Raw genomic sequence first — 27,671 nt, 5'->3', positions numbered from 1 at the left:
ATTCAATGATGCCTCTTACTATAGTTCTCCAATAAAGAACACCGACTCAAATTTAGAAAGGTACCATATCTTTATTACAAATATCAGTCTGTACAAATTGCTTCATTATAATCATCATCACCATATCGTAATAACAACTGAAGAGCTACATTTCAACACACAATAGGATACTTCCTCATCCAAAACATTCCAGCCTTGGAAAAAACACTTTATCTCACAACAATTAGGTGTCCAAATATAGCGGTAAACTTGAGTAACATGTGGGTCAGTTAGCTTCTGTTTCAATGCAATTAATGCAAGTATCAATTCGTTTCTTGTACCCCCCCCCCCCCCCCCCCCTCCTCAAGGGTAGTTAAGCTATCACCACTAATCTTTGCCGATGCTTGAGTAGTATTTATTTTTCCTTTAGTGAAAATTTGGCGAAGGATGCTAATGTGTCGATGTCTTGTCGAACATACAGCCTTACCCAGTAAAATAAGTTCGGTTACTTTATATGACGGTGATACTGATATATTGTTGATGGTGATGTCTTGACGAAAGAAAAAGTAGCATTGGTGAAAAAAGGGTGATGCTTGAGCCTTAAGATGTCGTTATAGGGTGATAAGGTGTCGTACCCTTGAGGAGGGGGGGTACAAGACACGAATTGATACTTGCATAAGTCGATAGAGGGGTGTTCAAACGGCCTTTTTTACATGTGATAGGCCTATGCTCAACCAGTTTATTAACGTCTACACAATATTAGAAACATGCATTAATAATCACTGTATTTAGTTTTGTGTACAAAATCCTGGTTCTAAGGACTCAATGGGGAGGAGGAGGATGCCGCGTCACTCAATAGGGCCTACAGCAGTTTGTGTATTGTTTGGGACAGATCCACCAGGGGTGCTCATGGGGGGGGCATGCTACACATGTCAAGATATCAGACCGCTGCACGAGCAACAGCGATGGTCAGTGACATCACGCTAACTTCATTTGGAAATAGATTGCATGTAAATGCATGCTGTACTTTTCATCAAGGTCCTTGATGCGCGCTGTCTGGAAGCTGAGCAATGTCAATACATTCAGGGTCAAGATTTTGATTCTAGGTCTTGAAGCTTTAATACATTAACATGACTGCATGTAGCAGGTGCTGCATGGTTCAGCATCTTTCTTTTGGACAGAACTGTACTCTTCCATGATTACTAATCTCAACAGTAACACACAGTTAAAACTAACATGTTTCAGATGAGGAAAGATACACTAAATATTTTAACTTTGGGGTTTATATTACAATTGGTGACACCACCCCAAGTTGACTTGGAAAACCTTTACACATGATGTATGAAATACATGTAATAAGGCAGTCAACTCTACCTAAATCCAACACTTGCATGCACAGGTTAAGCTATAATGTACATGTACATTTATATTACAAAATCTTTTCAACATGAGGCTCACCACCTTCTTCTTCTTCAGCGTTCAACCTGCCTAAGTAAAACTATAACCTCAGTCCTGTGGCGGAGATGAAGCGGCTTGTCGCCCAAAGGTCCGGCTGTGTTCCCCACAGCTTTTCTTCGACCTTCGTGTCTTTAGGCCAGAATCTATCTCGTAAATCCTGGTACAGGGGACAGTCCTGTAGGATGTGCGTTGGTGTTTGCACTGCTGTCTGGCATTGGACTTGCCACCAAAAGATGTCATGCCACCAAAAGATGTCAACATTATACAAGCATATGAGGAAATCAGTCATGAATTGATAAATGGACAAAATATTACTGATTATTCCACAAATTGCTGCAGAATAATCAAGCACACATTTTATCCACCCCAACCCTCTACCCTGTGTGCAGGTATTGTCTAATTATCCATGCACTTAAGCTGTTACAATGAAGTGAATAACATGTAGTGGTCTTCTTCTTGAAGAATACTTAGGAAGAATTCTAGTAATCTTGCTGACTTTATCCAGCATGTTCAGTTAGATATAACGCCCGTGTTTTTAGCCTGAACCGCCACGCAAACAAACAATTTTAGTTGCTACAACCTGTGACAGAGCTATGACAAGTGATTGCAATTTAACCAATTGGCAGATGCAATTCTTACCACATTTGTCATGTTGTTATCGGATCATCGCAGGCCCCAGTGAATAAACATGCTCATTTGCGCGTTGCTCAACGCTTTGAGACAGAGGTACATTGTACATGTTATGGTTTAAATACTGATTCAGACATATGTAAGACTTATCAATGACATGTCATGAACACATACCCTACTGAAGTCTCCTTCCTACTCCAATCAATCAGTTTTGTTTAGTCACCACAAAAGGGGTCTAAGGAGGAGAAACCTACTCGAAGCTTTTACTCCCAACCGGAAGCTTCATCGCTGGCATTAGCGACCTAACGGCAACCATGTGACTCAAAGACGCTGTCCCATATTCTGGAAAGGTTGTGGTGGTCCCCATCTCAATACAATTTGAGGTACAGCAACAACTCTTATGTAACCATCAACGATCATGATCCTTGATGAGACTCTGGATGTGACGCCCAAGTCTACTGAATGTACACTCCAAGCTTGTCAGAAATACCGAAAGTTGATAAGCTTTCCTTTCACTGATTTACATAGGCCTAAAGCAATACTGGCATCCACAACATTTCAACTGACATAGTTCTGATTGTTAGCACCAAGAAGGCATGTTGCCTTAAGAATTAAACAAAAGATGAAATCAATCAGACATGTTGCTTTGAGAATTAAACAAAAGACTAATCGATATTGGAGAGATTAGTTAAATACCCTTCTTGATCCCTTTTCTAGTAGCCAACAACCAAAATATACAGTAACTTACCTCAGTGCAATGAAAATTAAGTAAAATATTCGATATATGTAATGTGACTATCCATGTCCGTATTAACTAAGATTCACCTTCGAAACAATATTCAGATGCCACGTTTCCTGATTAGGGAGGTCAAATTGAATGGAAACAACCAATTGGGGATCAAACCTAGTGTCCTTAATGGAGAGGTGTCCGCTAAGGGAGGTTCCACAATTCTTCGAACTTCTCCTTGAAAATGACTATATAAAAGTGAAAATGTTGATGATTCAAGGGCTGTAACTTTGAAACCCTCTCGACTTTGTAACCGCACAAATCTTTTGCCTGGTGGCCAGTGAACAATAGGATGTAGACAAGCAATTTGCGGGGTTGCCAAGTGGCAGGGTTTGGGAAATGTAGCTCCAGACTTTTATCATCCTAGTGGTGCCCTCTATTTATGGAAACTCTGAGACTTTTGAACGTGAACATGCCAAAAAGAGCACAGAGTATACATTGCATTAAATGAAGACACTCTATTAAACTGCCTTTAGTCTAGATTTTGAACTCTAGAATTCTTTCGCAGCGCTTGTAAAAAATACCACGACATCTATATGTCAACTTGAAAACTACAAAGAACTAGATGCACTTCTTACAAACACCACAACTCTAAGCTAATACTATTCTTTTGTACAAAATAAATATGTGAATACATAACGTGATGTAGATTATACAAAATTGCACAATTTGGAGATTATCTCTCGAATTTTGATTGGTTACCTTAACAGCTAGGAGATATCCGAGATACATGTATAGCGAGCGGCCAGTAGCAAAAAGCAGTTGTTTTTTATACCTATTCTTTTACTGTCTTTGTGTCTGGAAAACAACGAACGTAAAGACATACAGCCAACATTGATGCCTGGAAAGCTGCCATTTCTAGTTAAAATGCTCAAGACGCCCCGGGTGCAGGATAAATGCAGTTAAATGATCCACACAATGTAATGGACAAAATTACTCAAAAGTGAACGAGCTTTTCAATAGTTCTGGTTATGTCAATAGTTCTAGTTCTGGTTATGTCAACAGATTAACATCATTTTGTCATTGCTGACATTGTATTATGGTAATTTGCATTCAAAATTTCACAGAAGCTCCAACTGTGGCATTTTCCCACTGTAAATGGTTTCGAAATACTGTGAAATAGGAGAGACCCCTATTGGCACTTTCATGTAGCTTATTCTTGCCCACTAAGCTGCTGCCTGTAGATTCCCTTTAAATTTTTACTTTCATAATTGAACTACACTGTAACTGTGACTGCAATACGCATTGATAAAATCACTTGTTTTAGTGCTGGAAGTGCAATAATGGCTTAACATCCAACAGTTATTGAACATTTTTCGACACACGTATCATTATAACTACCTTTTTAACACATAAAGGAAGCAAAGAGATGGTAATTCATTAAAGGTGACACTATTTGTTGACGTAACATTTTTATGAGTCTTGGAAAAAGTGTGCAGGCCTTTAACAGAAAACTTACAATTCCCAAGTCTAAAAATGTACAGGGTCTACTTTTCTAGTGGTTATGATGGAAGTGTTTTCAATACACTTGTATTTTAAATGATCAATGTCAACCTGATAAGCCCTCGAGCAACGAAACGTAAACATTTGAGACATGCATCTTTTTAAGGTGTGCAAAATATAATTGCATTGAATCATAAATGCCATCATAAGAAAGTCAGTCTATTCTACAGAGCACCTACAATTAGTATGCAATCTCTTCAGTAGGTGGCCTCTTTAAGAGCTAAGGCTTTATCAACAGAATCTATGGAAATCAGCCCTTCGACATGATTTTTAGCCCTCAGGCAACTAGCAAATTCAGTTCAAATATTCAAATTATTATTATAAATACAGTAGAACCTCTCTTAGCCGACACCTCTCTATTAAGGACACTAGTTTTGGTCACGAATTGGTTGTTTCCATCCTATTTGACCTCTCTAATCAGGACACCTCTCTATTAAGGACACCAAGTCAGTCCCGAGGGTGTCCTTACTAGCCAGGTTCTACTGTATATTATACACACACATTCCTTTGAATAAAATCAAAATCACAACGAAAGTACCATAGCAACAGTAGCAAGGTGTCCATAGCATCAGTTGCTAAGAAAGCCATAGCAACAATGGTAAATGCTCCCCATGACTACTGTTGTCAGGCAACACAACATAGCATTAAAAAGCCTTTTACTACAGAAGATGATGAGGTTCAGTCCGAAGATTAATTTTCTCATCACTCTACTGGAGCGAGTATGCATGAACGAGCAAGTATGATCAAAGCGAGTGGAGACCTTTGTTAAATCAAAGAATCATGTGACTCTGGCTTCTTGCCCTGATCTCAGCAAGGGAACATAATATGAATTAGGAGAATTTCCACTCTGGAAAAAAACTTCCAAAAAAATATGCAAACATATGAGTAAATCAGTTATATGTATGAATTTCAATCAATACGGCCATTTAGGCAGAACATCTCCTACAAATTCCTGATACCCTCGATCCACTATAAAACATCAAGGGAACAAAAGTTATATCATCATATCATCATTATCATCATAGCATTGATCGCAAAGCAACATTTTCAATGCTGTAACACATAACAATCAAGCTGAGTGATTAGTATCGATGGTAACATCATTGCCGTAGCAACATGCAAAATACCTAGCGACCAAACAGCCACTCATTGACTACATAGTACATTTACATTTTCATATAAAAAGATACAAATGTCAACGTTTGACACAAAATTATCTGCATAATATCGAGTCATATTTGATAAACAAATTAGTCCAATTTGGCTTAATTAGTCTGTGTTAACACAAAGCCATTAGAGACAAGAACACACACATGCACATATTGATAATCTTCGAAGATTGAACTTGAGTTTGAAAATAATTCGTAATCTCGATATAAAAATAACCATCAGCCTCAAAAATATCACGGTCTGATCCAGATGGCGGTGGGTAAATCCTTCCATGTCGATTTTCATGAATTTGTACTTGCACATTAGTCCCATCTAGTATTAACCCTAAGAACTGAGTGAGATTGCCGAGAAGAAAAACCTGTCCTCTGAAAATTATGACAAAGTTTGATCATGATTTCAATGCCTAAAATTTTTACTTTGATTCCAATTTGAAATTTGAAAACAATGTCGATGAAATTAACTCAATGGGGTATCGAGTACTCCCTCACCTAGGAACATTTTTGCCAGATCGGTACCACTGAAGTTCGAAATCAGTTAGTTCTGGAACTACACAGTTTTCAATTTCTTCTCACGATAAATCAATCATCTTTGGGTTGATATTAGAAGCATTTTCAGTGTTAGCGCCACATACCTTTGATGAACCACCTTGTTGATTTCTTCACAGATAAACCTAATTTCAACCGAGGACAGTAATGGTGTGGAAGTCAGTTGTCTAAAATCTGCTAAGAATTTCTCCCGATAATTCGAATCTCGTTGTGTGATGTGCGATAATTCCATACACTCCCTTGCGTCCATCACATGAATTAGACAAGCGCACCTTGCATCTGGTAGATCTGAGGCCGTCCTAGTTGACTTGGTGCCATGATTTCTCGTGGTGGCGGGGGCACAGAGCCATTATTTACTGAAAGGGAATTGACATTACATGAGATACAATAAAAATTTTAATTGAGATGTTTTGTCTAAGGGGAATGTAAATTTCAACAATGCTGTTGTGTACCGACAGATACACAAATACTATATGAACCAAGTTTGAGAAAAGTTGCATGCACTACGGCATTGTGTATAACTGTGTATAACAATTTCCTGACCCATGACCCATGACCCATGCATACCCCTTAAGTTAGTAATGAGAGTCTAAGGTTGTCAACTGGCTCTTGGCCCTTGGATAGGATGACAGTCTAAGGCAAGCTCTGTAAACCATGGCAGCTACTCATATTCTTAATAGGCTGTGAGTAACACAGTAAGGGTAAGATATCTTGACCAAGGGCACAGAGATTAGATAGCCGTGCAACAGTGTTCTTGAACATGGAGAATAATATTAGCGTGCCGTCAGTATTCAATTGCCAATTAGAAATTTATCTACACATGGTTGTGGGGTGGGGGGATTAATGAACATGCTTGTGACAAGTGAAAAGTGACAATGTGCCCCCCCCCCCCCAAATGTACTGACAAACAAGTGATCTAAATTGCTGCAATCATGATCACATGTGACAAAAATTGCTTGTTTGTGATAATTATAGTTATAGCAAGTGTCTGCGAGAAGAATTGTCGATTGCAGTTACCTGCGATAAGTATCAAACCTACAAATGTATTAGTTATTGGTTTTACATGCTGACAGGAGATGATTTTGTCACACATTGCAGCAATTATAATTGCAGGTCCCAGCGAGGTTTAGGTTAGTAATAGGACGTGCTAGTGGGGAAATGTGTGGACCTACCGATCAGATCTGAATGTGATAGAAGGAGGATGTGGTGGAGTAGGCGATGTATGAACGAACTGGAAAAAGGGCGAAAAATGAAAACACTAAAAAGAAAGGCAAGCACGACAAGTGACAACAAATCTGATGGAAAATTCAACCTGTTGTGAAGGGACTTAGAGTGAAAATCAAAAGCAGAGGTTAACAATTTCCAACTTTTCTTACATCAAATTGGTAGACAAACCCAAGTGCTATGAGCATTGGACCCATCGCTGCTAATTGACTCTGCCAGTTCATGACATGATGACGTGCCACAACAGCCTGATGGCATGACACTAGGGAGGCGCTGCTTGCGACAACTGGGAGCAGGGCAGAGTCAGGGACCTCGATATTTGTCACACAGCAAGATTTCTTAAAACAATCATTTAACTTTTCATTTTCACACAGCAAGATTTCTTAAAACAATCATTTTACTTTTCATTTTCACTCTAATCCAACATGACAAAGTGCAAAACAGAACAACAGTGCATCACTCAGTGACAGAATGATCGGCCCCCTGTTGGCAGATTTAGAACTGCTACATGCCTCTTTTCATGAAGCTCACCAGAGCTCACTATGTTTAGACAGTTTACATATCCGTCACAGGATAAGTTAGACATGTTACATGTAGCTTTAAACATGAGCTCAACAGGGGACGGCTGTTTGCGAGGTTGTGTGCAAAAACTTCAAGCCTAGATAAAACGAAATGAACACTACGTTACAGTGGAATGGTTAGGATCCTGTTGGATGAGTTAAAAATATTACTTATTAAATCATTATTAATACATTTATGGGTCTTTAGTGTCCATGTTGAGACTGCTTTTTGATTTTTGAGAGAGTAGTGTAAATAGAATACAGGATTTTTTGGAAAATAGAATATGTATACAGGACTTTTTGGAACGTAAGGACTCTCAAGGAAGAGGTCTTACAATGACATTGTTCGGATGATTATTCTGCAACTATAGATGGGCCCTAATTAGAATAACTGGTATAGTGTCACTATCATCGGCCAGAGGGGCCGGGGAAGTCCATCAGAAGTAACTCAAATTTCACATTTTGAGAGGCACTCTGCGTGTCCATCAATAGGCACCAGGTACCTGGACTCTCTATGTTACGTTTTATTGAAAGATGTGGTGTTGGAACTTAGGTGACTTGCCAAAGGTCACCAGCAAAGTTCGATGGACAGGTGAATAGACTATTTCATGAAAAATTGTGCATAGTATAAAAGTTACCATGGTTACTGAAGAAGATTAACAACGAAATGACAGACACATCGAACATCTATGTGCAGAGTGTAAAGCATCCTGAAAATGAGCAATTTTTATTGCAGCATGTGACAAAATTCACTCGTCTGTGCGGCAGCGACAAGAAGCAACCAGTACTGTGACCTGCGATAATGACGACAGATTTCACCTGCAGACAGACTATCTTTCTATTGCTTGCTGAAGTAGACATTATTGCAGGTTGATGCGATAAAAATTGCTGATATGCAGGGCATGTAGAGTTAATGTTATGGCATGTATCTATGTGAAGTGTATACTATTGAAATTGTGTGCAGAAAAATATGACACTCATTGGAAATCTTGTAAGCTTGAGTTAGTGTTCCACAAATATCTTTCCATACCTTCATGTCAGGCACTCTCCTCATCGTTTAAAGTAACGCCACAACGATTCCTCGAAACATTCAAATTCATGGGGTAATAATGAAGATATTGAAAATCGCTCCCCTTGCTATAGAGTTTTCAAATAGCCCTTTTTCCAAACATTAACCTCATTTGGATTTTTATAATCATAAGTTTTCATCAGAGGTTACTTTGATAGCTACAAAGGTTTCCAAACAAGTATGCACAGTGTAAAATAACATGAACACTAAACACCACAGACACCACATTTTATTTCACGTAAAAATGACAACATCGAGATATTTTTGAAAAGGTGTTCGTCCTAACCATTCCTACGATAGCGTGTAATCAGCAGAGATATTCATGGTGACGACTGTAAGTACCAGATTGTGGCGTCAGGTGGCGCTGTGATGACTGAGCCTCGTTCGCATATGGTGGTGGTGCCGGATGCGGGCCCCTTGGGTGCGAGGTTGAGCGGACTGGGGGAGGTGGCGGAGTTTTCGTCCGATTGATGTGATTCTGGTGGTTCTGGCCCGTGTGGTTCTGGAAAGTTGAAAAGTTCTAAAATTGGCAAGTGAATACTGTCGAGAAGAAGTTGAAAAAGAGAAGAAATATAGGGGCAGCAGAAAAATCAAAGGTATAAATGCTTGATTGATTAAGTTTAAAAAGATCTTGCTTAAATTAATTCTAAAGAAAATTTTGAAACAAATTGGATATCAGCAATCAATCCGAAATAAAATCATCTCAAAAAAAAATTGGAAAGACTTTGAAATGACTGTATTCAGACATGTGAGATTCAAACTCAAAACCGAATGCATCTTGCCTTACAAGCACGAGTGCTAACTCACCCTATTTGCATCTTCGCGATCACGCTTTAGCGACCGTGTTTTTGAGACAGTATCATGATAATCATTTTCTATCGGCCCGTTCGTATGATGATTCCTAGGTAGCGATCCTGCTTTATTATACACTGCAAAAGAGATAAAACAATCATAATCGGATACATCTCAACCACCAAGGACTTTGAACCTTCAAACATGGGATAATTCACTCTTTAAAACAATGCTTTTTCAGCTTCTGAAAACCTTTTTTTTCTGTAGCTAAAAGCTTTTTTAAATGCTCCGTTTTTCTTGAGGAATAATGAACTTGAAATATGAAATACTTGGAACCTCGTGGTACAGATTTAGATTTTATAGGGTTATAAGGAGATACAACAAGTTGAGAGAACGTCTTAACTGGAGCAGAAATCACAATATCCCCTGCAGTACAGGTACAGATAGATAAAATTATCTTAAATTATCATTAATTAGAACTACGATGTAGTTACTACAAACCTTTATTACTAGCAACTATAGAATCGTCAATATAAGTCTTTTTACTCTTAGAATTAATTAACGACGCGTGAGGACTATCGGTGCCGGTACTAGAAATATCCGACCTCGCAGGACTATACGGACCGCCACCTTTTAGAGGATAAGTTTCATCCTAAAGGAGAAGAGAGAGAGTTAGGAGAAGAAACTGGCACCAAAAAGGCTCTAACATCGGAGCTCGTAATATTGAGGAAATTAAAAAAATTGAACACCAAGTATACCTCAATTCAAGGTTTATAATATGACCCTCAGGGTACCTCCTCAAAAATCTGATTGCCACAAGTTGTCAAAAAAAATTGAAAGAAGTTCAGAATTTCTCTGCAAATTTTAATGCTATTCAAGATTTTTTCAGTAGCTGGTAAGTTATTTCATACACTGACCCTTTGAAACTGAAAACCTGGAAGTTTTGACAGTAGTATATTTTTGAGCACTCCCTCCATCTACAAAAATAAAATGCTCAGTCATTGGGATAAACTGACAACACTGTCCCCCATGAATCAAATGCTACCAGTAGATCTGTTTGTCATTACATATCGCTAAGGTGTTCAATTTTGAAATATTCCACAATATTCCTGCAACTGCCACCAATGGTAGCTACACAAAGCAATATCACCTGCAGTGGAACTAACTTCAGCGGCGCCACCACCATTTCATAAATAATATGATAAAACCTCAACCAGCCCGTAAGATGATATCGGAAGCAAAGCAATATACCATCACCTATCAAATCTTTAGCATAGTAATGAAGGTGTAAGTTTTAATCCAAAGAAAAACAGGGCAGAAGGAAATAAAGTGAAGCATGCATGTTGTGATGTATCTATGTGAGCAAGTTTGGTGATGCTAGCTTGTTACGTGACCTTGACATGCTGAAGGAGCAAGGCAGGGGAACTAATTAGAAAATTAAATGAGGCATTTCGAATATTAAATGAGGAGCTAACTTAAATCATCTGAATCAGTATCAAATCAGTATTGTAACAAAAGCAAGTAGGCAATGAAGAAGCCTTTTGTTGTACATGTTGAATGATGCTGCTATGTATTTGTTTGAATATTGTAGAATGTATGTAGCACATGAATGTGAACACAGGGATGTCAATTTTGCCACAGGAATGCAAAATTTTAAGTGAAATATACATTGGTAAGAGTAGGGATGTGTGGTGCAATTTCAAGGCACCGACGATGAAATTGTATACCTTGTTTTCTGTCAAGGTTACAGAAGTTTGGTGAAGGTCATTTGATATTTCACATCCCTGTACAGATGTTTGGTGAAGGTCATTGGATATTTTACATTCCTGTACAGATGTTTGGTGAAGGGCGTTGGATATTTCACATTCCAGTCGAGGGCACAGACAGACTGAGGACAACATGAGGAAATGGTTTTACTAACTCCACACATTCAGCAGACGATGTTGACATGCCCTAGAACACTGATACCAATATCACCGTTTCCTCATCACTTTTAATTTCACGGCCAATTCGTTGATGAATCATTTTTCATTCTATCACAATTTGGTTTGTTTTTCTCACATCAAAACAATGCTTTCCCTTTACCTAAAGCTCTACAGACATTACAGGGGAAGAAATACTAGCAGGTCAATGTCTGCTCCTAGATCAGGGACATTCATTCGTCCATGAGCCAATCAAAATACTGGTGGAATGGCATACCAAGCTATATTACTGGGCACAACCATTCAATGTACTGGCTGACCTGCTGGACAGCTTGAAAAGAATACAAACTGGATGGTTTTAATCTAGAATATAGCCTTGTATGCCTTTCCACTAGTGGAATGGTTTCAATCTATATAGCTCTATATGCCTTTCCACCATGTACTTGGGTGAATGTCCCTGAATATAGGATCAGTTAAGACCTGGGGCCAGGATATGATTTGGAAGACATACAATACAAAAAGTCTTTCGGACAACTCATTTTCTAAGCTGGGGGCTATTATGTCAGCACTGCGCCTCAACCATGTCTTTCATATTTGGGACACCATTTTGGAATAAATGGCGTAAAAACTGAAATGAATAACGTACCTGTGTTAAATGGCTGGCTTTCGACAACAACACATTGATATAACTGTTTGCGGAGAAATGCACATGGTGGTTATTCGACCAGTCAAATTGGTCAAGACCCAGCAGTAGAATATTTTTTGCTTTCATACTCAGTTCCACACTTCACCACTATGATACTGCAATGCTGAGGTTGTGCAGTAATCATTTGTTTTTGGAATATCATAGGGAGTACTATACCACACTAGTTTTGAACACGCATGTGGACTCACAGAATCATTAGGCTCACCAAGGTACATACTTTCGAAGAAACACAATGTGGTTTAGGAGAGGGGGTTAGAGCGCCATCAAGTTTAAAACACACAGGTGGACAATCACTCAACTATTGATTTCGGAAAAAATATACTATAGTGGCAGTGGTTTGTTGTTTGCTCAATATGTGCCCCTTGGCATCAACATGACATTCAGCAAGTTAGTAATGAATTCAGATTATTAGAAGACCACAGAACTTCAAAACACACATGTGGACTTACACTCAAATGATTACTCGGGATTACTAGAGGACCACCAAATTTCATTATGTGGTTTACGAGACCGGGTTAGAAGACCACCAACTTTCAAAACACACATTTCGGGCCAACTCATATAATCACCAGGGATTACTATTGGACCACAGAATTTCAAAACACATGATGGGGACTTACTCAAATAACCATTGTGGATTACGAAAGGACAACTGACTTTCAAAACACATATTGTAGACTCACTCAAATAATCACTGGGGATAACTTAGGGCCACCAACTTTCGGAAACACAAGCACTCGGTTAGAATCACATGTACCATTTTGATAGAAACAAAACATGTGCACTTACAGGAACGACTAGCGGACCACCATATTTTCGAAAGCAGGTGGACTTACTGAAATCTGGTCGGGGAAACCAGACTATTGTGTCGTCCGACTCATCCTGAAATTTTGTGCATAACAGCAAGTGATGTTGATATTGTCGGTGGTGTGGGTCGTGGGTGGCTGTGGGCCCGATTACTTCGTCACAGGGAGCATTTGGGCATGATTGGCATAGTTCGACTAAGGACATGATATCTCAATAAAAAAAATAACGCACTGTGGGCAGTCGAGCTAGAGGTTACGTAAGTCTTGCTTTAAAAATCAAAGAGTCTGAAGAACAGCGACCATGTTTTCCCTCTATACATTTGTGGGGGTTAGACAGGCACTACTGAAACACATGCACGACTGCATCAGACAATACTATAGTTGAAAAACATGGTTGCACCCGAAAAACTGCTTCTCATGCGTAATGCACTCTATGGTGAAATAAGTCGAGATCTTTCGGAGTATGTCGTGTACGTTTTGGGTCTTGGGGTGCAGAGTTGATGAAACTTGGGTGCCGAAACTTTTCTTTGCTGTTATTTGTTTTGTGAGTGTTAGAAAAAAAAGGATAATGAAATAAGTAAATAAATAAACAGAATGGAAAAGGAAATCAGAAAGGGGGCTGTTTCTATCTTAATTTAAGCGAGATGCTCGTAATCATGACAATGGCTGATGTATGGCAGCTGACATGCAAAACGACTTAAAGGGAGACTATAGGCAGGAGCGTAGTGGGCAAGATTAAGTTAAACGAAGTCCCCACTAGGTGTCTCCACCATCTCACAGTACATTTGCACTATTAATGCTTGTATGAGGCACTTTATTACCAGTTCAGACCTTATCCCGCCCAACTGGAGACAAACGGTTTGACCCTCTTCCCATGCCTATAGTCCCCATTTAAAAAAGCATACACGGACAGCACCTCACCCTTGATGCTTATCTTCAAAAATCTTTATAAATGTAACCAGTTCCTAGTTAACTGAATACACAGAGCATAATTCCCTTAAATTTGACTCAAACAATAGCAAAATAGCATGCCTTTCTCCCCACATTTAAACCTAACATTTTGCTTTACTTCTCTGGTATCGACGTCCATATTTATAATCGTCATGGCGATACCAAACAACCGTTTCAACATACTGATAATCCTGAAAATAATTTCATATTAACACATGGAGGTAAAAAGGCCACTTCAAGAGCTATCATCAAATGCAAACTATCTTATATACAACTAAAAACTACTGCACCTAAACCGGTTGGTATATGGTTCGAAGGGCCCCTATTCATGGGTGCTACAGACAAATATGTATCAAAAGGGCTGCACGAATTGCTATAGTGGCTACCTTTGGGCTCTTAGTAAATTGGTGAATGTCTTTCAATCTAGAATGTCTAAGCATCAAGAATTCTTTTGAATACAAGTAATAGTTTCACGTTAAGCCACAAAGTATTTGAAAATGTTAGTATCAGGTGAAAAATGCTGTGACTTTGGGTAAAATATTGAAAACGATTTGACCCCTTGTGACCCTGAATGGTGAAACGCGATTGGTCAATACATTAATTAGATGAGTCTGCTTGCTTTGTCTCAATTATCGCAGTTTTTTAGATCTCAGTCAATCACCACTTTACAAAGTACCCAAGGAAATGAGTGCAGTCACCTTAATAAAACCATGCAAAGATGCATCGAATGAAAACATACTCTTGTTTCACCGATCTTAGGCTGGTTGAATAATCATAACAAAGCCGAAAGGTCAAGCCGGAACATGATGTCATGACCATCGGACAACTTGGTGTTAGCAACCTACTGTCCAACCGAATTCAACATGTCAAATGGTATTCAACGACCAAGTGTAGAATATCTCACTTGAACTGAAAATTCAGAACGGCCTTACATCAGTGAAACTGGAGTATAAGACCTTAAATTAAATGCTATAGCTTCTGGTGTGTGCATTTATGGGAAGAGGCTGTGCTCATGAGAAGATGAGGAAATGTCTTGTAGTTGGAAAGCTGGTGAGAGGAATTTAAAATTGAAACTCTTGAGACTCCAAAGATGGAATTATAGTGTCTGACCAAAATTTTGCGTCATTTTGATAAAGTTGGCCACAATCATATGATTATGTCTCATGAACAGACCAGTGCAAGTCTCAAGTGAGCATATACATTTTCACCTAGTGATAATCCTTAGTTTCACAGAAGTTGTTCAGAAACCAAGATATTTTTTCAGGGCACAGTGCTATCTAAAGACAAAATCAAATGTAAAAGTTTCATTTCGAAATGTTCAAATTCTGATCGAATTTCAGACCTGGTGCAATTCACCTTTGATATTAGTAACAAGACTACATGTAGACAAACATAAATACCAAGAAAACAAACAAATATATACATTTAATAGACCCTTCACCATCGTCTTGACCCTTCTTCAACTTGACAATAACATCTTTTAATTCATCCCATGCTAAATACTACATACATGACCCACTCGACATCATTTAGCAGTTAGCTGTGAAGTAAGCTTGTGTTCAAAACATACTGACTGGTCTCACACTGTCAGCACTGCAGTGGTGCATTACCCCTTTACTAAGGACATGTAACACTCTTTTTTATTTCCCTCAACACAGAGTCCGACAGTGAAGGGTCAAACAAAAAACACGTTGACAATAACGAGACAATGATAAAATATTTCGAACAGCCATTAATTAATTGATTAGTACACAGGCCAGCAATCAATCAAAAAAAATGTTAGCAATTAGCGTTAATTAGTAAAAAATATCAATTAAAACCACTCACTCGCAGGCGTTTAGTTTGGGGGGTTATAGGTTGCTGCTTAGGGTAGTGCTTAGTCGGCGTGTTACGCGGCGTTGGTGTGCCACGCGGCGTACCACGAGGAGTGGTGCCGCACGGCCTCGGCTTGCCCGGCTGTGGTTTCACAGCTATTTGGCTGATCTGTCGAATTCGAATAACCAATTTAGAATGGAAAAAAGTTCAGCTTCTGTGGACAGAATCCTTGCTCGATCAACGATATGGCACAGATCTACATCTATTCAAAATGGGGCAAGTTGGACTCGGGATTCTGTCGCTGTTTTATTTTTCAATTAAAATGCAAATCAAATGCAGCAAATATCACTCAAAATATAAACTAAAATCTCTCATTGGTCAACTATCTACCTAAACTACTGACTGAACATGGTCGCCTCTGTTGTCCTATCATAAAATTCAGTAAAAAAATTTCAATATTTTTTTAGCATTGAGAACTGTCAACAAAATTGCGAAGTGTTTGGAATGATTGGGGTGGTCCGGCCCTACATAAAATATTGATTTAGGAGATCTTTGCTGTGTGTTTTCGTGACAGAGAAAATCTTGCAGATGATACTGGAACCTAATATAATGGCCTATTGGAAACATGAAGCATTAAGTTGGTTATTATGGTTGTAGGGAAAGGTATAGCATGCCCACTTGATCACATTTTAACAGGAACAAATGAGGTACCACGAAAAGTTACAATTTCGCACGGCACTGATCATACTTTTTGACTACCAGTGGTGGTTTGCCAACCTGGCACCAGTTCTGACCATGTTGACCATCAGCGCCACCTTTTGACATCGGTACCTCATTAACTAGGGAGGGTAAACGCTATGACTACAAACATTTATTAGACTAACATCGGTAGGGTTATTAAAATTCAGGATTGATACACGGACATCAATTTGACAATAATCATATTTCTAATCTTACATGCAGATTTTGACAATATGGAGAAACTATTGGTTCCACACTTTAAGAAAGATTTCGACAATGTTAATGAAAATTTCACTAATTAATGAATCACAATGTTAATTACACTTTTATTAATCAAAATTAACTAAGAAACTAAAACCAAATTTTCATGCGATTGGATGTTAAATTGTCTACCTTGGTACTAGGTTTATTAGGCTGGGAGTCAATTATAAAAGCAATCAATTAATCCATTAATTACTAATTAAGACATTGATTTCAAAATCACACAACTACGCTCAGATTTTGGATGGACAGACAGTCTAAACTAACACAGTTTAACACAAGGATTAACTCAACAGAGCTACACGTAGGACTTAACAGATCGGTTTTGGGAATTTAACACAGACAGGATTTAGGGACAGAGTCAGTAGTTTAACACAATGATCCTAAGCATTGGAACACAGATCGTACAGTACATAAATGTAAACAGACATGTTTAGCACAAAGCATTGAAATACACGGGGACAACTATGTGTACATATAGGGACAAATATGGAATCTCTTCCAGCATTGTTAAGTTGTTCAACATACAAAATGTATGAACATTCTGGATATTTAGAAATATTACTTGGAAAATAATGTGAAATTTGAATTTCAAATTCCTTTGAATAGCACTTTTTTTAAAACACACTTTCGGAAATCGAGAATGTAACACAGGAATCTTAAGAAATTTAACACATGGATTTTAAGCCTCGAAGCATTATAAGCAATTGAATACAGCTCAATTGTATTTTAGGCAAATATCAAAGTTATTCTGACAAGACACGCACATATGAGATTGAAAAGTATTTGTTCTTTTTAATTTGTAGAACGAATGGAAGATATTTTATTTCTGAATGGCAGGGACTAAGCAGTGGGGATGGTGCACAGGGAGGGTTAGCAGGGAGGGGTTAAAACAAATCAAAGGGGATTTTAACAAGAAATCTCAGGCAAAGGTCACAGAAATACAGACACAATTTCTTATCATAAATTTACGATCAGGTAATGAGCTATAGTATAAAGACGTCTTGCATAAGAACATGCCTGTGGATGAGCTATGCACGCATAGAGATAGAAATTCAACCTTAAACAGCTTGCTTTACAGTCCCTTTTAAAAGGAATTAATGATACCCATTGGCTTTTGTCACTCCTCAAGCAAGAATTTGGACCTTCTACGCAGGTATTGGCAAATCAGGATGTCCTAGCATTTAGCCCTATAGCCAGAGTGTGCTTTCTAACCGAACAATCATGATACGTCTTCTGATTGGCCAATACCTAAAGTAAAAATTCCTGCTTAAACATGTTTAAGAAAGTGACAAACGAAATTACAGCTGCAAATGCTGCCACCTAATTTTCTCTCAACAAACTAACGAGTCGAAAACAAGATGAACAACTGTACTTACATCATGATAACTTTTGTACAAATCGTCGTTAAAATCGTCTAAACTTCGATCGTAACTGCTATAAGTTTTTGTGTCCTCCGGTAGAGGATTAGGGTACACATTCCCGCTGCCAGGGGGTGCATACATCTCTATAGTATTCGACTGGCTATCATGCTCAGCTTCTGAAACGAGGAACATGATATTAAAGCCATGGTTCACTTAGCATTGTTAAGACGTCCTGAGGGTGGTGTAATATGGACTTCTGCTCCATTTTTGTCAGATCAACCAGACCCTTCATGAAACACCACTAAAATATCGAATGCAAGAACGAAATGGCTGCATAATTAGTGGGGTCAGACTGTTTGATTAGTGACTTGCTCATGTGCAGAAGCATAAAAAAAACGTATCGTAATAACGAATGCAGGAAATGAAACCAAGAATATTGACCACAGTTACGTGTGGCCGAAATTTGGTAGATATACATTTTGGGAGTTATTTAATATCAAAAGTATGCTATCTTTTTTGTGGATACCTAGTATGAATGTTACTTCCTTAAAGCTTCTAGTTTCAGGCACTATGCTCAACATGCACTATTTCTCTACTTTCATCAAAACACAAGACAGGTCACACTTCTAGGTTGGCTACGTAATGTGTGAAGCGATATTCTCAAATAAAAGAATACTGTGATCCCATCTCCCCAATAAATTCATTCCTGAAGCAATCAACTAATCAACAATTAATTTGCATTGTTTTTGAAGAATCATGCCATTGATAGTATCAAGTCTAAATGTCAGTAAAGTATTTCTTCACTTGTGATATTATCAACATTCACTACAATCTAGACTTTTGACGATTGATTATCCAAATATGAAGTACATGTGTGCCTGTATGGTTGCTGCCATGACATGCTGTTATCAATAATGGTTAACGTTCTATCATCGAACTGCGAGCGATGACACAGATGGACCCTGGTTTTTCACCCTAGATGTCAAGAGTCCCAGGACCCATAATGTCATAGAGCCGTGATGGCCGATGGCAAAAACCCAGGCTCTTTATGTCTGTGGATGGGACAGTAGGCTGTGGTGCGTTGTATCAGTGGTGATTAAACCGGGACAAGGACACTATATAGCTGGACAGAGCATCCTGTAATGGACCTGCACTTTACAAGAGGTTCTCTGGAAGACGCTTGGATGTATCTCCCCCCCCCCCCCCCCCCAATCAAACCTGCACCTCTTAACAGGCAGGACTTCCGGAGCAAGCAATAAAGTGACACTGTGGTCTCAGAGCCTATAGGTCAAAATGCTGGACGCCAACTGGCTTTGAGCAAGCAGTTGGAACTCAGTTGCTTTACCAACACCGTAGGGAAAAGCGAGACCATGCAACCTATTCACCCCTCTCGTTGCCCTGATTGTGTGTTAATTGTTAGTAATCTGCATGCTAACCTTTTTGAGGGGGTGTCCCCTTCTGCATCTTACGTTTCCGCCTCCTGATCAGGTATAATATTAAACAGACGTTAAGTCCTAGCACCACCATCGCCACGGCACACACGGCAACGATGATTAACAGGGGGACCTCGTCCCCTTGAGCGATTTGCTCATCTTTTGGAGGAATACCTGTAAAGAAAGATAAGATGCATTAGAGACCTAGGTTCATGTTGAAGATGAGTAGCACAAATTACTACTGGCAGTCACTAGCCTACATCAAGTTCTGTGCAGTGAGGCCTATAGGAATACATCCAAAAGTGTACGTAAACCACCAGAAGGAAACACTTTGCACATTATCAGATGCCCTGTACGGCCATTGACTCGAATTGGTTTTACCACTCTTGATACCAATCTCAACCATTTCTACAACAGTACTTCGTCAAACCACTGAGGATTCTGAAGAATAGTCGACTTCCCTTACTGATTTCTATCAGTGATTTTTTATAAACTCACTTGAAGTAGAACATTTTGCAGATTGGCTGAACCTGCTATCACCTAATTTGTTGATGGCCTGCACATACAGGGTGTACTCTGTGGCAAATTTGAGACCTAAAACAGAAAAGTAGACATCATTTTCATGACCTATAAAAGCAACGCTATAGTTTTAACAGTGAGGTTTTCTAGCGCAAAGGTTTTTGCAATCCATGGCTTAGCATTATGGCCGTATATGATGCCGCAGAAAGCATTGAGTGTCCCATAGTGAAGTTAATTGAGCAATACTTTCTCAAACTCTGTAATACTTTTGAGAATTTGTTCAATCAAACAACATACCTGGCACAGTAAACATGTTCGCGCTTGGCGGATTGACGTTGATAAGGAGCGGTGGATCCATAGAGCGTGTCTCCTCATACTTGATCCTGAACCACTGATACAGCCCACCATTGAATCCCGATGTCCACATCACTGTGATGGAATCGTGGGTTGAATTCACGTGGCGCAGATCTTCTGGGGGATCTGGTCGCGCTGGAAAGAAAATGGACTTTCAAATGAAACTGACGTTCAGGCAAAACTTGAAGAAAATCAGTGACATTCATTCTACTTGTGAAGTCAGGAAGAATTGTGAAGAAGAGACTATTTCTAGCAATGATCCTTCCCTAGTCTGTTAACAATGGTACGTCCCATAGACACTGTCAGTCATATTGGCAGTGTAGAGGTAACCATAGAAGCAAGTTCACACACATATACTTACTTGTCGTCTCAAAGCTAATGGCTACTGTATCCTTTCCTAAGCTATTTACGGCCCGACAATGGTACATGCCATAGTCATAGTCAGTCACATTGGAAATGTACAGGTAACCTAAGTGATGTGTCCAGTCGATTTCTTTACCCTCCAATTCATATCTTGAACCATAACGTGGTATAATATCTTCACCATTCTGAAAGGTCAAAATGAAATCAATAAGATTGTATGATGATTCCCCCTCTGAAAGACAACATCAACTCGCACCGTTGTCTCATAAAAAAATGAACTAGGATTAAACTATGAACCTAAAGTCAATTTTGTTTTGGACCGAAATGATGTCTTTTGAAAAGCTTATTTGACATGCATGATGTGGCCATCTTGAAGTTTGAATTTGCTGTGAACAAATACACACACAGTAGGCCGACAGTCAGTAGTATTCTAAATTAAGCAACCTCACAGGAATGAGCTTTGGCCACGTTCATCAGGGGACTGCACAAGGGTTGCACGAGTCTGCATGCAAACTCTATAAGACAATATAGCGTCAAGTACATCCATGTGCTAAGTAGAAAGTATGTCATTTATGACCAGTGTGTAGATGAACTTACCCTCGTCCAAAAGAACGTGACAACAGGAGCACCCTCTGCTCGACAAATCAACTCTCCTCTTGTTCCTTTCGCTGCGGCAAACTTTATGTGGCGTTCAGACTTGTCAATCTCTGGTGGATCTAAAAAGATAGGTTTTTAAGAAATATAAATTATTCATCACCATCATCCTTTCAGAGTTGAAGTTTTTCATCAGTTAAAAATTCTAAAAATTTTTAGAAGTCCAAAAATGATAATCTCTCCTCATTTTGAGCAGAAACATTGAGAAAAAAATAAAGTGAAAAAAATATTTGGACTTCGAAAATTTCATTCATTGTTTTAATGCTGAATGATTGACACCGATTATTACATGATGAAAGGTGTCGATAAATTCCTTCAAGCCCTCACCTGGCTCTAGAATTTTGTGCAGGGTTTCCATACTATAGGGCCCCCAACTTGAAATGGCTGGTCACCCTACATTGTTTTGCAGACTGGCAAAACTTCTTGGATTACAAGGGTACCACCCTACCTTGCGAAAACCGTGTGGAGAACCCAGATTTAAGCAAGACACAGAAATTTCAAATGCTCACATTTGACGACTAACTCCGCATCGAAAGAAGACGAGTCTCCGATCCCGTTATTTGCCGTACAACGAAACTTCCCACTGTCTTTCTTCGACGAATTATACACAATAAGTTTCGACGCGCCACCGATCGTATTCGTTAGCGTCTTGTTCATGTTGTATCCAGGGCGACTCCACGTGATGATGTCGTCCGTGATCGGGTTCGCTTCTGCCTCACAGTCGATTGCAGCCGTCTGTCCCTGGTCGACGTAGACCGGAGTAGTGAGGCGGGAGATTTCGGCGGGGACTGTGGAGAAATAAATTTGATTAAAGCGTAAATCACCAAAGTTATCTTTACAGCTGATCATGAAGGGTGAAATACAGTAGAACCTCTCTATAAAGGACACCCTCGAGACAGACAAGTGCTGCGCTTAATAGCTAACTGCATTGTAGTAAAACAAGCACAGACTTACATTGTACATCCACGTTGATGGTAATATTACCACTCCCTTCGTCATTTAGCGCCATGCAAAGATATTTCCCGCCGTTCGACCGCCGAATACTCGTCATATTCAAAATGGGGCCGATCGGTACGATATTCGGCCATAATGATGACGTGACGAGCTTGACGCCATCTTTGTACCAGGTGTATGAGGTGTTCTTAGGGTTTGCCTTTGCTGTCAAATTGAGGATGTAGTTCATGCCTTCCTGGATGCTCACTTTCTTGGCAGTGTCTTTCGGGAATTTTGGCGCAACTACAAAATTAAAATAATCAATTAATGTGGATGCATAAAAGAGAGTGTTTTTCAAATGGTCGGATTTAATATGCATGTCGAAATAATATTCCTTGTGCATGTTAAGGATCAAAGTACACTTATAGCAACCTAGCATCATTCAGAATTGTTATGTCCCTGAGCAGGAACACTAAAATTTCTTCTTTTTAGCTTTAAAACTCAGTAGATGATGCTAGCATACTCCATAGCACTGCAGCTGATCACTCACGGATTCCACCACGGCCAAGAAAATTAATCTAAGATGATTGTGTTGTATAAACAATTTGATCCAAGCTTATGACAGCCACTGTGCTACAGATCATTTTAGAAATGTAATTTTGTTCTATGAAATTGATAGAGGAGGGGAAAAACTTACACAACACACTTATCAGAACCCTTCTGTTGGTGGACATTTCCAACTCATCGTTCAAGGCCTCACAAGAGACCTCACTATCATGGTCATCTTCATCCACCCTCAATGTCAGCGAATTCCTCGTTCTTTTCCCACCATACGCACCGTCGATGATGCCGATATTTTTCCCCCGCCCGACTAATTCTCGGCCATCTTTCCACCACGTGATTTGTGCTGGCGGATTTGAACTCTCAGTCTCACAGATAATCTTCATCTGTTTCCCGGCTTTGCCAACAGTGGGTTCGGTGGTGACTGTAAGGGACTTTGGTGGGACTGAAAGAGATAGCATGGTGGGAATTAGTCATGAGATACACTTACAGTAAAGTATGACTTTGATGGCCCTCTACAAAAAGGTACATATCTGGATAAGAGATCTTGAGTCTAACATTGTCTAAGAGATATGCAATACTGGCACACCAGCAGAGACGCACTGATGCAATCATGATTTTGGTAACTTCGTTGACTTTCTGGTTTTTAAAATCATCAAAGAGTATTTAATGTTGGAAATAGGGATGCCTAAATCTCAGTGTTGCATTTTTATCATACAATAGAATGCTGTACAATAATCTAATGTAAACCAGGAAATTGATGACAGTGAAGTCACATACATAAACGTAAGTATAATCTCACAACAGACACTTACAGTAAACCGTCAACACAACTGTACTGATCAAAGGTTCACTGGTTGCAGGATTCGTCGCGTTGCATCGATACTCCGCCATATTGTCCGAAGACACTGCCTTTATCGACAATTCGCTGCTCGCGATATTTCCCACAATTGTGTTCTTTGACTGCAGCTCCGTGTTGCCCTTCCACCACGTTAGGGTGGCGTGCGGATTGCCGCCAACTGACACGCACGTGAGGCGCTGGATGTTGCCCTCGTTGATTGGTGTCCCAATCTTGTAGCCGGATATGACAGGTTTTTCAGGAGGATCTGAAAATTTTAAAGATTTTGCACGGTTATGGGGGCAAAAGATCCTCTGTTTGGTACATTAAGTTGTGGATACAGGTTTCAAATGGGCTTAGTGGTGGAGTTCAGTTCATCACTACGCTCAACGCTACATAACTTCCAGCTCTGGGGCCAACGTACAAACCACTAGCCCATAAAAATAATCCTCCATGGCCAGCATGTTAAAGCCAAGCAAAATAATTGGGGATACAGTACACCTTATGTAATAAACCTCGAAAACTATACAAAAACGACATTCAGGGCTTTTTGTTTTTGATATTTCACACTTACATTGTACCTCCAACGTGACGCTATCAGCCACCGCCATGGTCTGCCCACTGCTCGTTGCCTGACACGTATATATCACCTTGTTCTCCGAGTCCGACAGCTTTACCGTGACTTGCGACCGTGTGATGAATCCACCATCTGGCGACGGGATGATACTTGACGAGTCACCACCTAGCTGGCGGCCTTTCGCAAACCACTTTATGGTGGATGCAGGATTGCTGTTAGTTGTCTCGCATGTGAGCGTGATGCTTTCACCGGCTTTTGCTCCGGTTTCACCGGTGATTACGACTTTCTCTGGGGCGACTGAAAGAAAGGAAAACCATACACATTACCAGGCCTTTTGATGAAGAGATGCAACTTTAGCTAATCTGTATAGGTGTGGATCTAGATGGGGCAGTGTGCCAACTTGGTAAGTATTGAGTGCTTTCAATCCCACTTCAGGAGTGATGAGTTGGAAATCCCGCCTGGTGAATGCTCTATCCACCCACGTCGAGTGGGACTGGATGAGCAGCTCCTAGGCTCTCTAGAGCAGTACTGGAGAGAAGTAATCAGGTCACTTTTCATTTGCTCCTTGAGCACCACCGTGATGGTTCTCATAGTTCATATATCATGCATCATGGTTCTAATATGACCCATGCAGAAGTAACTTGGATGAGTCATCACTTCAACCATGGGTTCAAGAGTTGTGGGTTTAGAAGTTTTTGTTGTTGGGCAGCCCGGCAAACCAAGTTAAAAGACTTAGAACGAAACTTCATTTTTCAATATGTTAAGTTTTACTTACACTGCACAGACAAGACAACTGATGCCTCCATAGGACTCTCCGTCACAACATTCTTAGCAATGCACGAATACTTGGCTAAATTATCTGACTGTTGTGCCGTCAATTCCAACTTATTCACCGCCATATTGATCATCTTTTTGTCATAGACGTCATCCAGCTCCTTGCCATTTTTGTACCAGATGACTGTGGCGAGTGGGTTTCCACCACGTGATGTACAGGACAGGGTCAACCTGTCACCTGTTCGGACGACATCACCTGACTTGTAACCAGTTATCACCGGATGGCTTGGAGGATCTGAAATAGAGGTTTTAAAATTTTGTTTTAAAAATTTGCTTTTTTACCCAGAATAATGATCATTAGTTGATATCTTTATGTTCCAAAGTGGTAAAGTCTTCCCAGGACCCTCCTGGACCACAATCTTCAACCACACTCTATTCAAGGGCTGGCAGACTTAAAACATGAAAGTGTCTGTGAGGGGCTAAGATGCCTTGATGCCACAGCCAGTTACTATTTAACAAATTAATCTCCAAAAGATGCCACAAACAAAAACCACTCACGTAAAACGCTCAACAGGACGACCGACTCCAACGGTTTGCTGAGCGCAAAATTGATCGCTTGACAAGAATACGTGGCACCATTGTCTTCCCGTTTAGGTTTTATCGTCAGGACACTCCTGGCGTTCTGTCGCTTATTCGGAGTATCCTGAATTGAGTATTTTATTTCGTCTGTCGTGATTTTCTTGCCGTTCCGAAGCCACGTAATAGTTGCTGCAGGTTTCCCATTGCGTGATTCACAGATGAGTTCGAGGGTGCGTTGCGTTGGTAAGACTTCGATAATGGAGCCATTGGATTGGCCGCTAATCACAGGCACATCGGGAGGAACTGAACGAGAATAATTTGAAAATCAATATTCGTGAAAATATCAGGGTGTTTTTTCTCTCTTTGAAGCCGAAATCTATTTCATTCTTGCAAACTCTTGAAATAAATTATGGTCTCAAATTGGTCGCTTCCGTTGAATTTGACCAATGCAATCAGGACACTTCTTAAATAGGGGCAGGATTTGTCTGCCCAAAGAGCATTGTTGATAGGGACTTTCTAGAGTACTCCGAGTTAGGGATCTGGGTCCCATGGTATTCAATTACCTGCAACAGATAGAGTCGCCCTGGTCTTGATGGGAGGATGGCCGGACGAGGGTCCCACCTGGCACTCGTACAGCGCATCATCACCGAGGGCAACATTCACAATCTTTAGGTTGTAAACGCCTCGCGACTCGTCGCCTACCATCGAGTATCTTGAGTAACCAGGGACATCACGTGAAAAACCTGGAATTTCAGAGAAGTATTTCATATTTAGAGGACATAATTCCAAAAGCCCTAGGATGTTCCCCGAGGTCCAAAAAGCCACAGATGTATTTGAAGTCAGGCCTTTTAAAACATATGACACTGCAGTTGTAATTGCTTCTTTCCATTCAGTAGGATATTTGTGACCAGTCACAGAAAAACCAGGTGCATGACGCTCTGAGCTTGGCAGGTTGAGAGGGACCGAGTGGGTTATTCCTTTCACTGAGTACATCAATAGCTTCCGTTATCTCCTGTTGTCATTTAGGCTCATATTCTGTGCGACATGCACCTTGTTTGGCAGAGACGGTTCACATTTGTCAAATGAGCAACTTGGTCAACTAATTTCAATGCTGCACCCTCTTTTTTCAGATTTCTAGATCCGATTAAGGATGGGGAATTTATTGGTACAACTTGTTGACTCACCCAATGCAAATCCATCTTTGGTCCACTGCACTCTTCCCTGTTGATTTTCAACTTCACATTTTAAGATGATTGTTTGTCCCTGCACGACGATAGTATCATTGGGTTTGACACGGAACGATTGTACTTGGCAGTACACTGCAATTAGAAGAAACAGGCAAGAAATAAGTGCTGAGCGAAGGTTATGATACCTTTCAAGTGAATGCACAAATGACTAATTTCTTACTGCATGTAGGACTTTTTACATGCTTTCAGCAGCTGGTATGTTAGAGCTGCCATCAACTGACAGGACCACACTGCCTTGCTTGACCACGGTAAATATACATGAAGTTGTTGACTAAGGACTTGCTTCAGGCCTTTTACTCTTGGTAGCCTGCCAAAGTGGAAAGCATAGGAGGCCTAGGCACGTAGAATATTACAAGATCTATCATCATGATCATATTTTGAAGAACTGACTGAGCTTAGGAACAGCCTTCTAGTGACTGGCTATGGGAAGGGAATACATCACAAAAATTTTGTCAAAGATGAAGCGCCTTTGAACGGCCCAATATAAGACTGATAAGGGCGCTATATAAATGTGATACATTGATTGATTGATGATAAGTTGAGATGGGGGAGAATC

The 27,671-nt window shown here is 39.9% G+C and overlaps 1 protein-coding gene across 17 annotated transcripts in view; it reads right to left on the bottom strand.

The window, feature by feature from the left end:
* Positions 1 to 326: 326 nt before the first annotated feature.
* Positions 327 to 27,671, bottom strand: part of LOC135502200 (nephrin-like) — a 194,692-nt gene continuing 167,347 nt past the window's right edge. For 6 of the 17 annotated variants that reach the window (XM_064794838.1, XM_064794840.1, XM_064794839.1 and 3 more), the window contains 20 exons: positions 27,053 to 27,187; positions 26,432 to 26,611; positions 25,848 to 26,171; positions 25,291 to 25,584; positions 24,513 to 24,812; positions 23,916 to 24,206; positions 23,237 to 23,545; positions 22,561 to 22,842; positions 22,116 to 22,394; positions 21,550 to 21,668; positions 20,951 to 21,137; positions 20,533 to 20,724; positions 20,215 to 20,310; positions 19,720 to 19,890; positions 18,299 to 18,459; positions 13,135 to 13,227; positions 10,219 to 10,369; positions 9,733 to 9,854; positions 9,268 to 9,445; positions 327 to 6,428 (listed from right to left, as the gene is read on the bottom strand). In XM_064794838.1, coding sequence (XP_064650908.1) covers positions 6,331 to 6,428; positions 9,268 to 9,445; positions 9,733 to 9,854; positions 10,219 to 10,369; positions 13,135 to 13,227; positions 18,299 to 18,459; positions 19,720 to 19,890; positions 20,215 to 20,310; positions 20,533 to 20,724; positions 20,951 to 21,137; positions 21,550 to 21,668; positions 22,116 to 22,394; positions 22,561 to 22,842; positions 23,237 to 23,545; positions 23,916 to 24,206; positions 24,513 to 24,812; positions 25,291 to 25,584; positions 25,848 to 26,171; positions 26,432 to 26,611; positions 27,053 to 27,187 — 3,962 coding nt within the window. In that variant the 3' untranslated portion in view covers positions 327 to 6,330. Of the gene's footprint in view, positions 6,429 to 7,244; positions 7,304 to 9,211; positions 9,446 to 9,732; positions 9,855 to 10,218; positions 10,370 to 12,150; positions 12,268 to 13,134; positions 13,228 to 13,257; positions 13,682 to 17,051; positions 17,073 to 18,298; positions 18,460 to 19,719; positions 19,891 to 20,214; positions 20,311 to 20,532; positions 20,725 to 20,950; positions 21,138 to 21,549; positions 21,669 to 22,115; positions 22,395 to 22,560; positions 22,843 to 23,236; positions 23,546 to 23,915; positions 24,207 to 24,512; positions 24,813 to 25,290; positions 25,585 to 25,847; positions 26,172 to 26,431; positions 26,612 to 27,052; positions 27,188 to 27,671 lie in introns of those variants that run through there. The other 11 variants (XM_064794848.1, XM_064794850.1, XM_064794849.1 and 8 more) reach the window with 11 other exon arrangements.

Source organism: Lineus longissimus, chromosome 18 (assembly GCF_910592395.1).
Source record: "Lineus longissimus chromosome 18, tnLinLong1.2, whole genome shotgun sequence".
Lineage (NCBI taxonomy): Eukaryota > Metazoa > Nemertea > Pilidiophora > Heteronemertea > Lineidae > Lineus > Lineus longissimus.
This window is presented reverse-complemented; position numbering and strand designations above follow the sequence as displayed.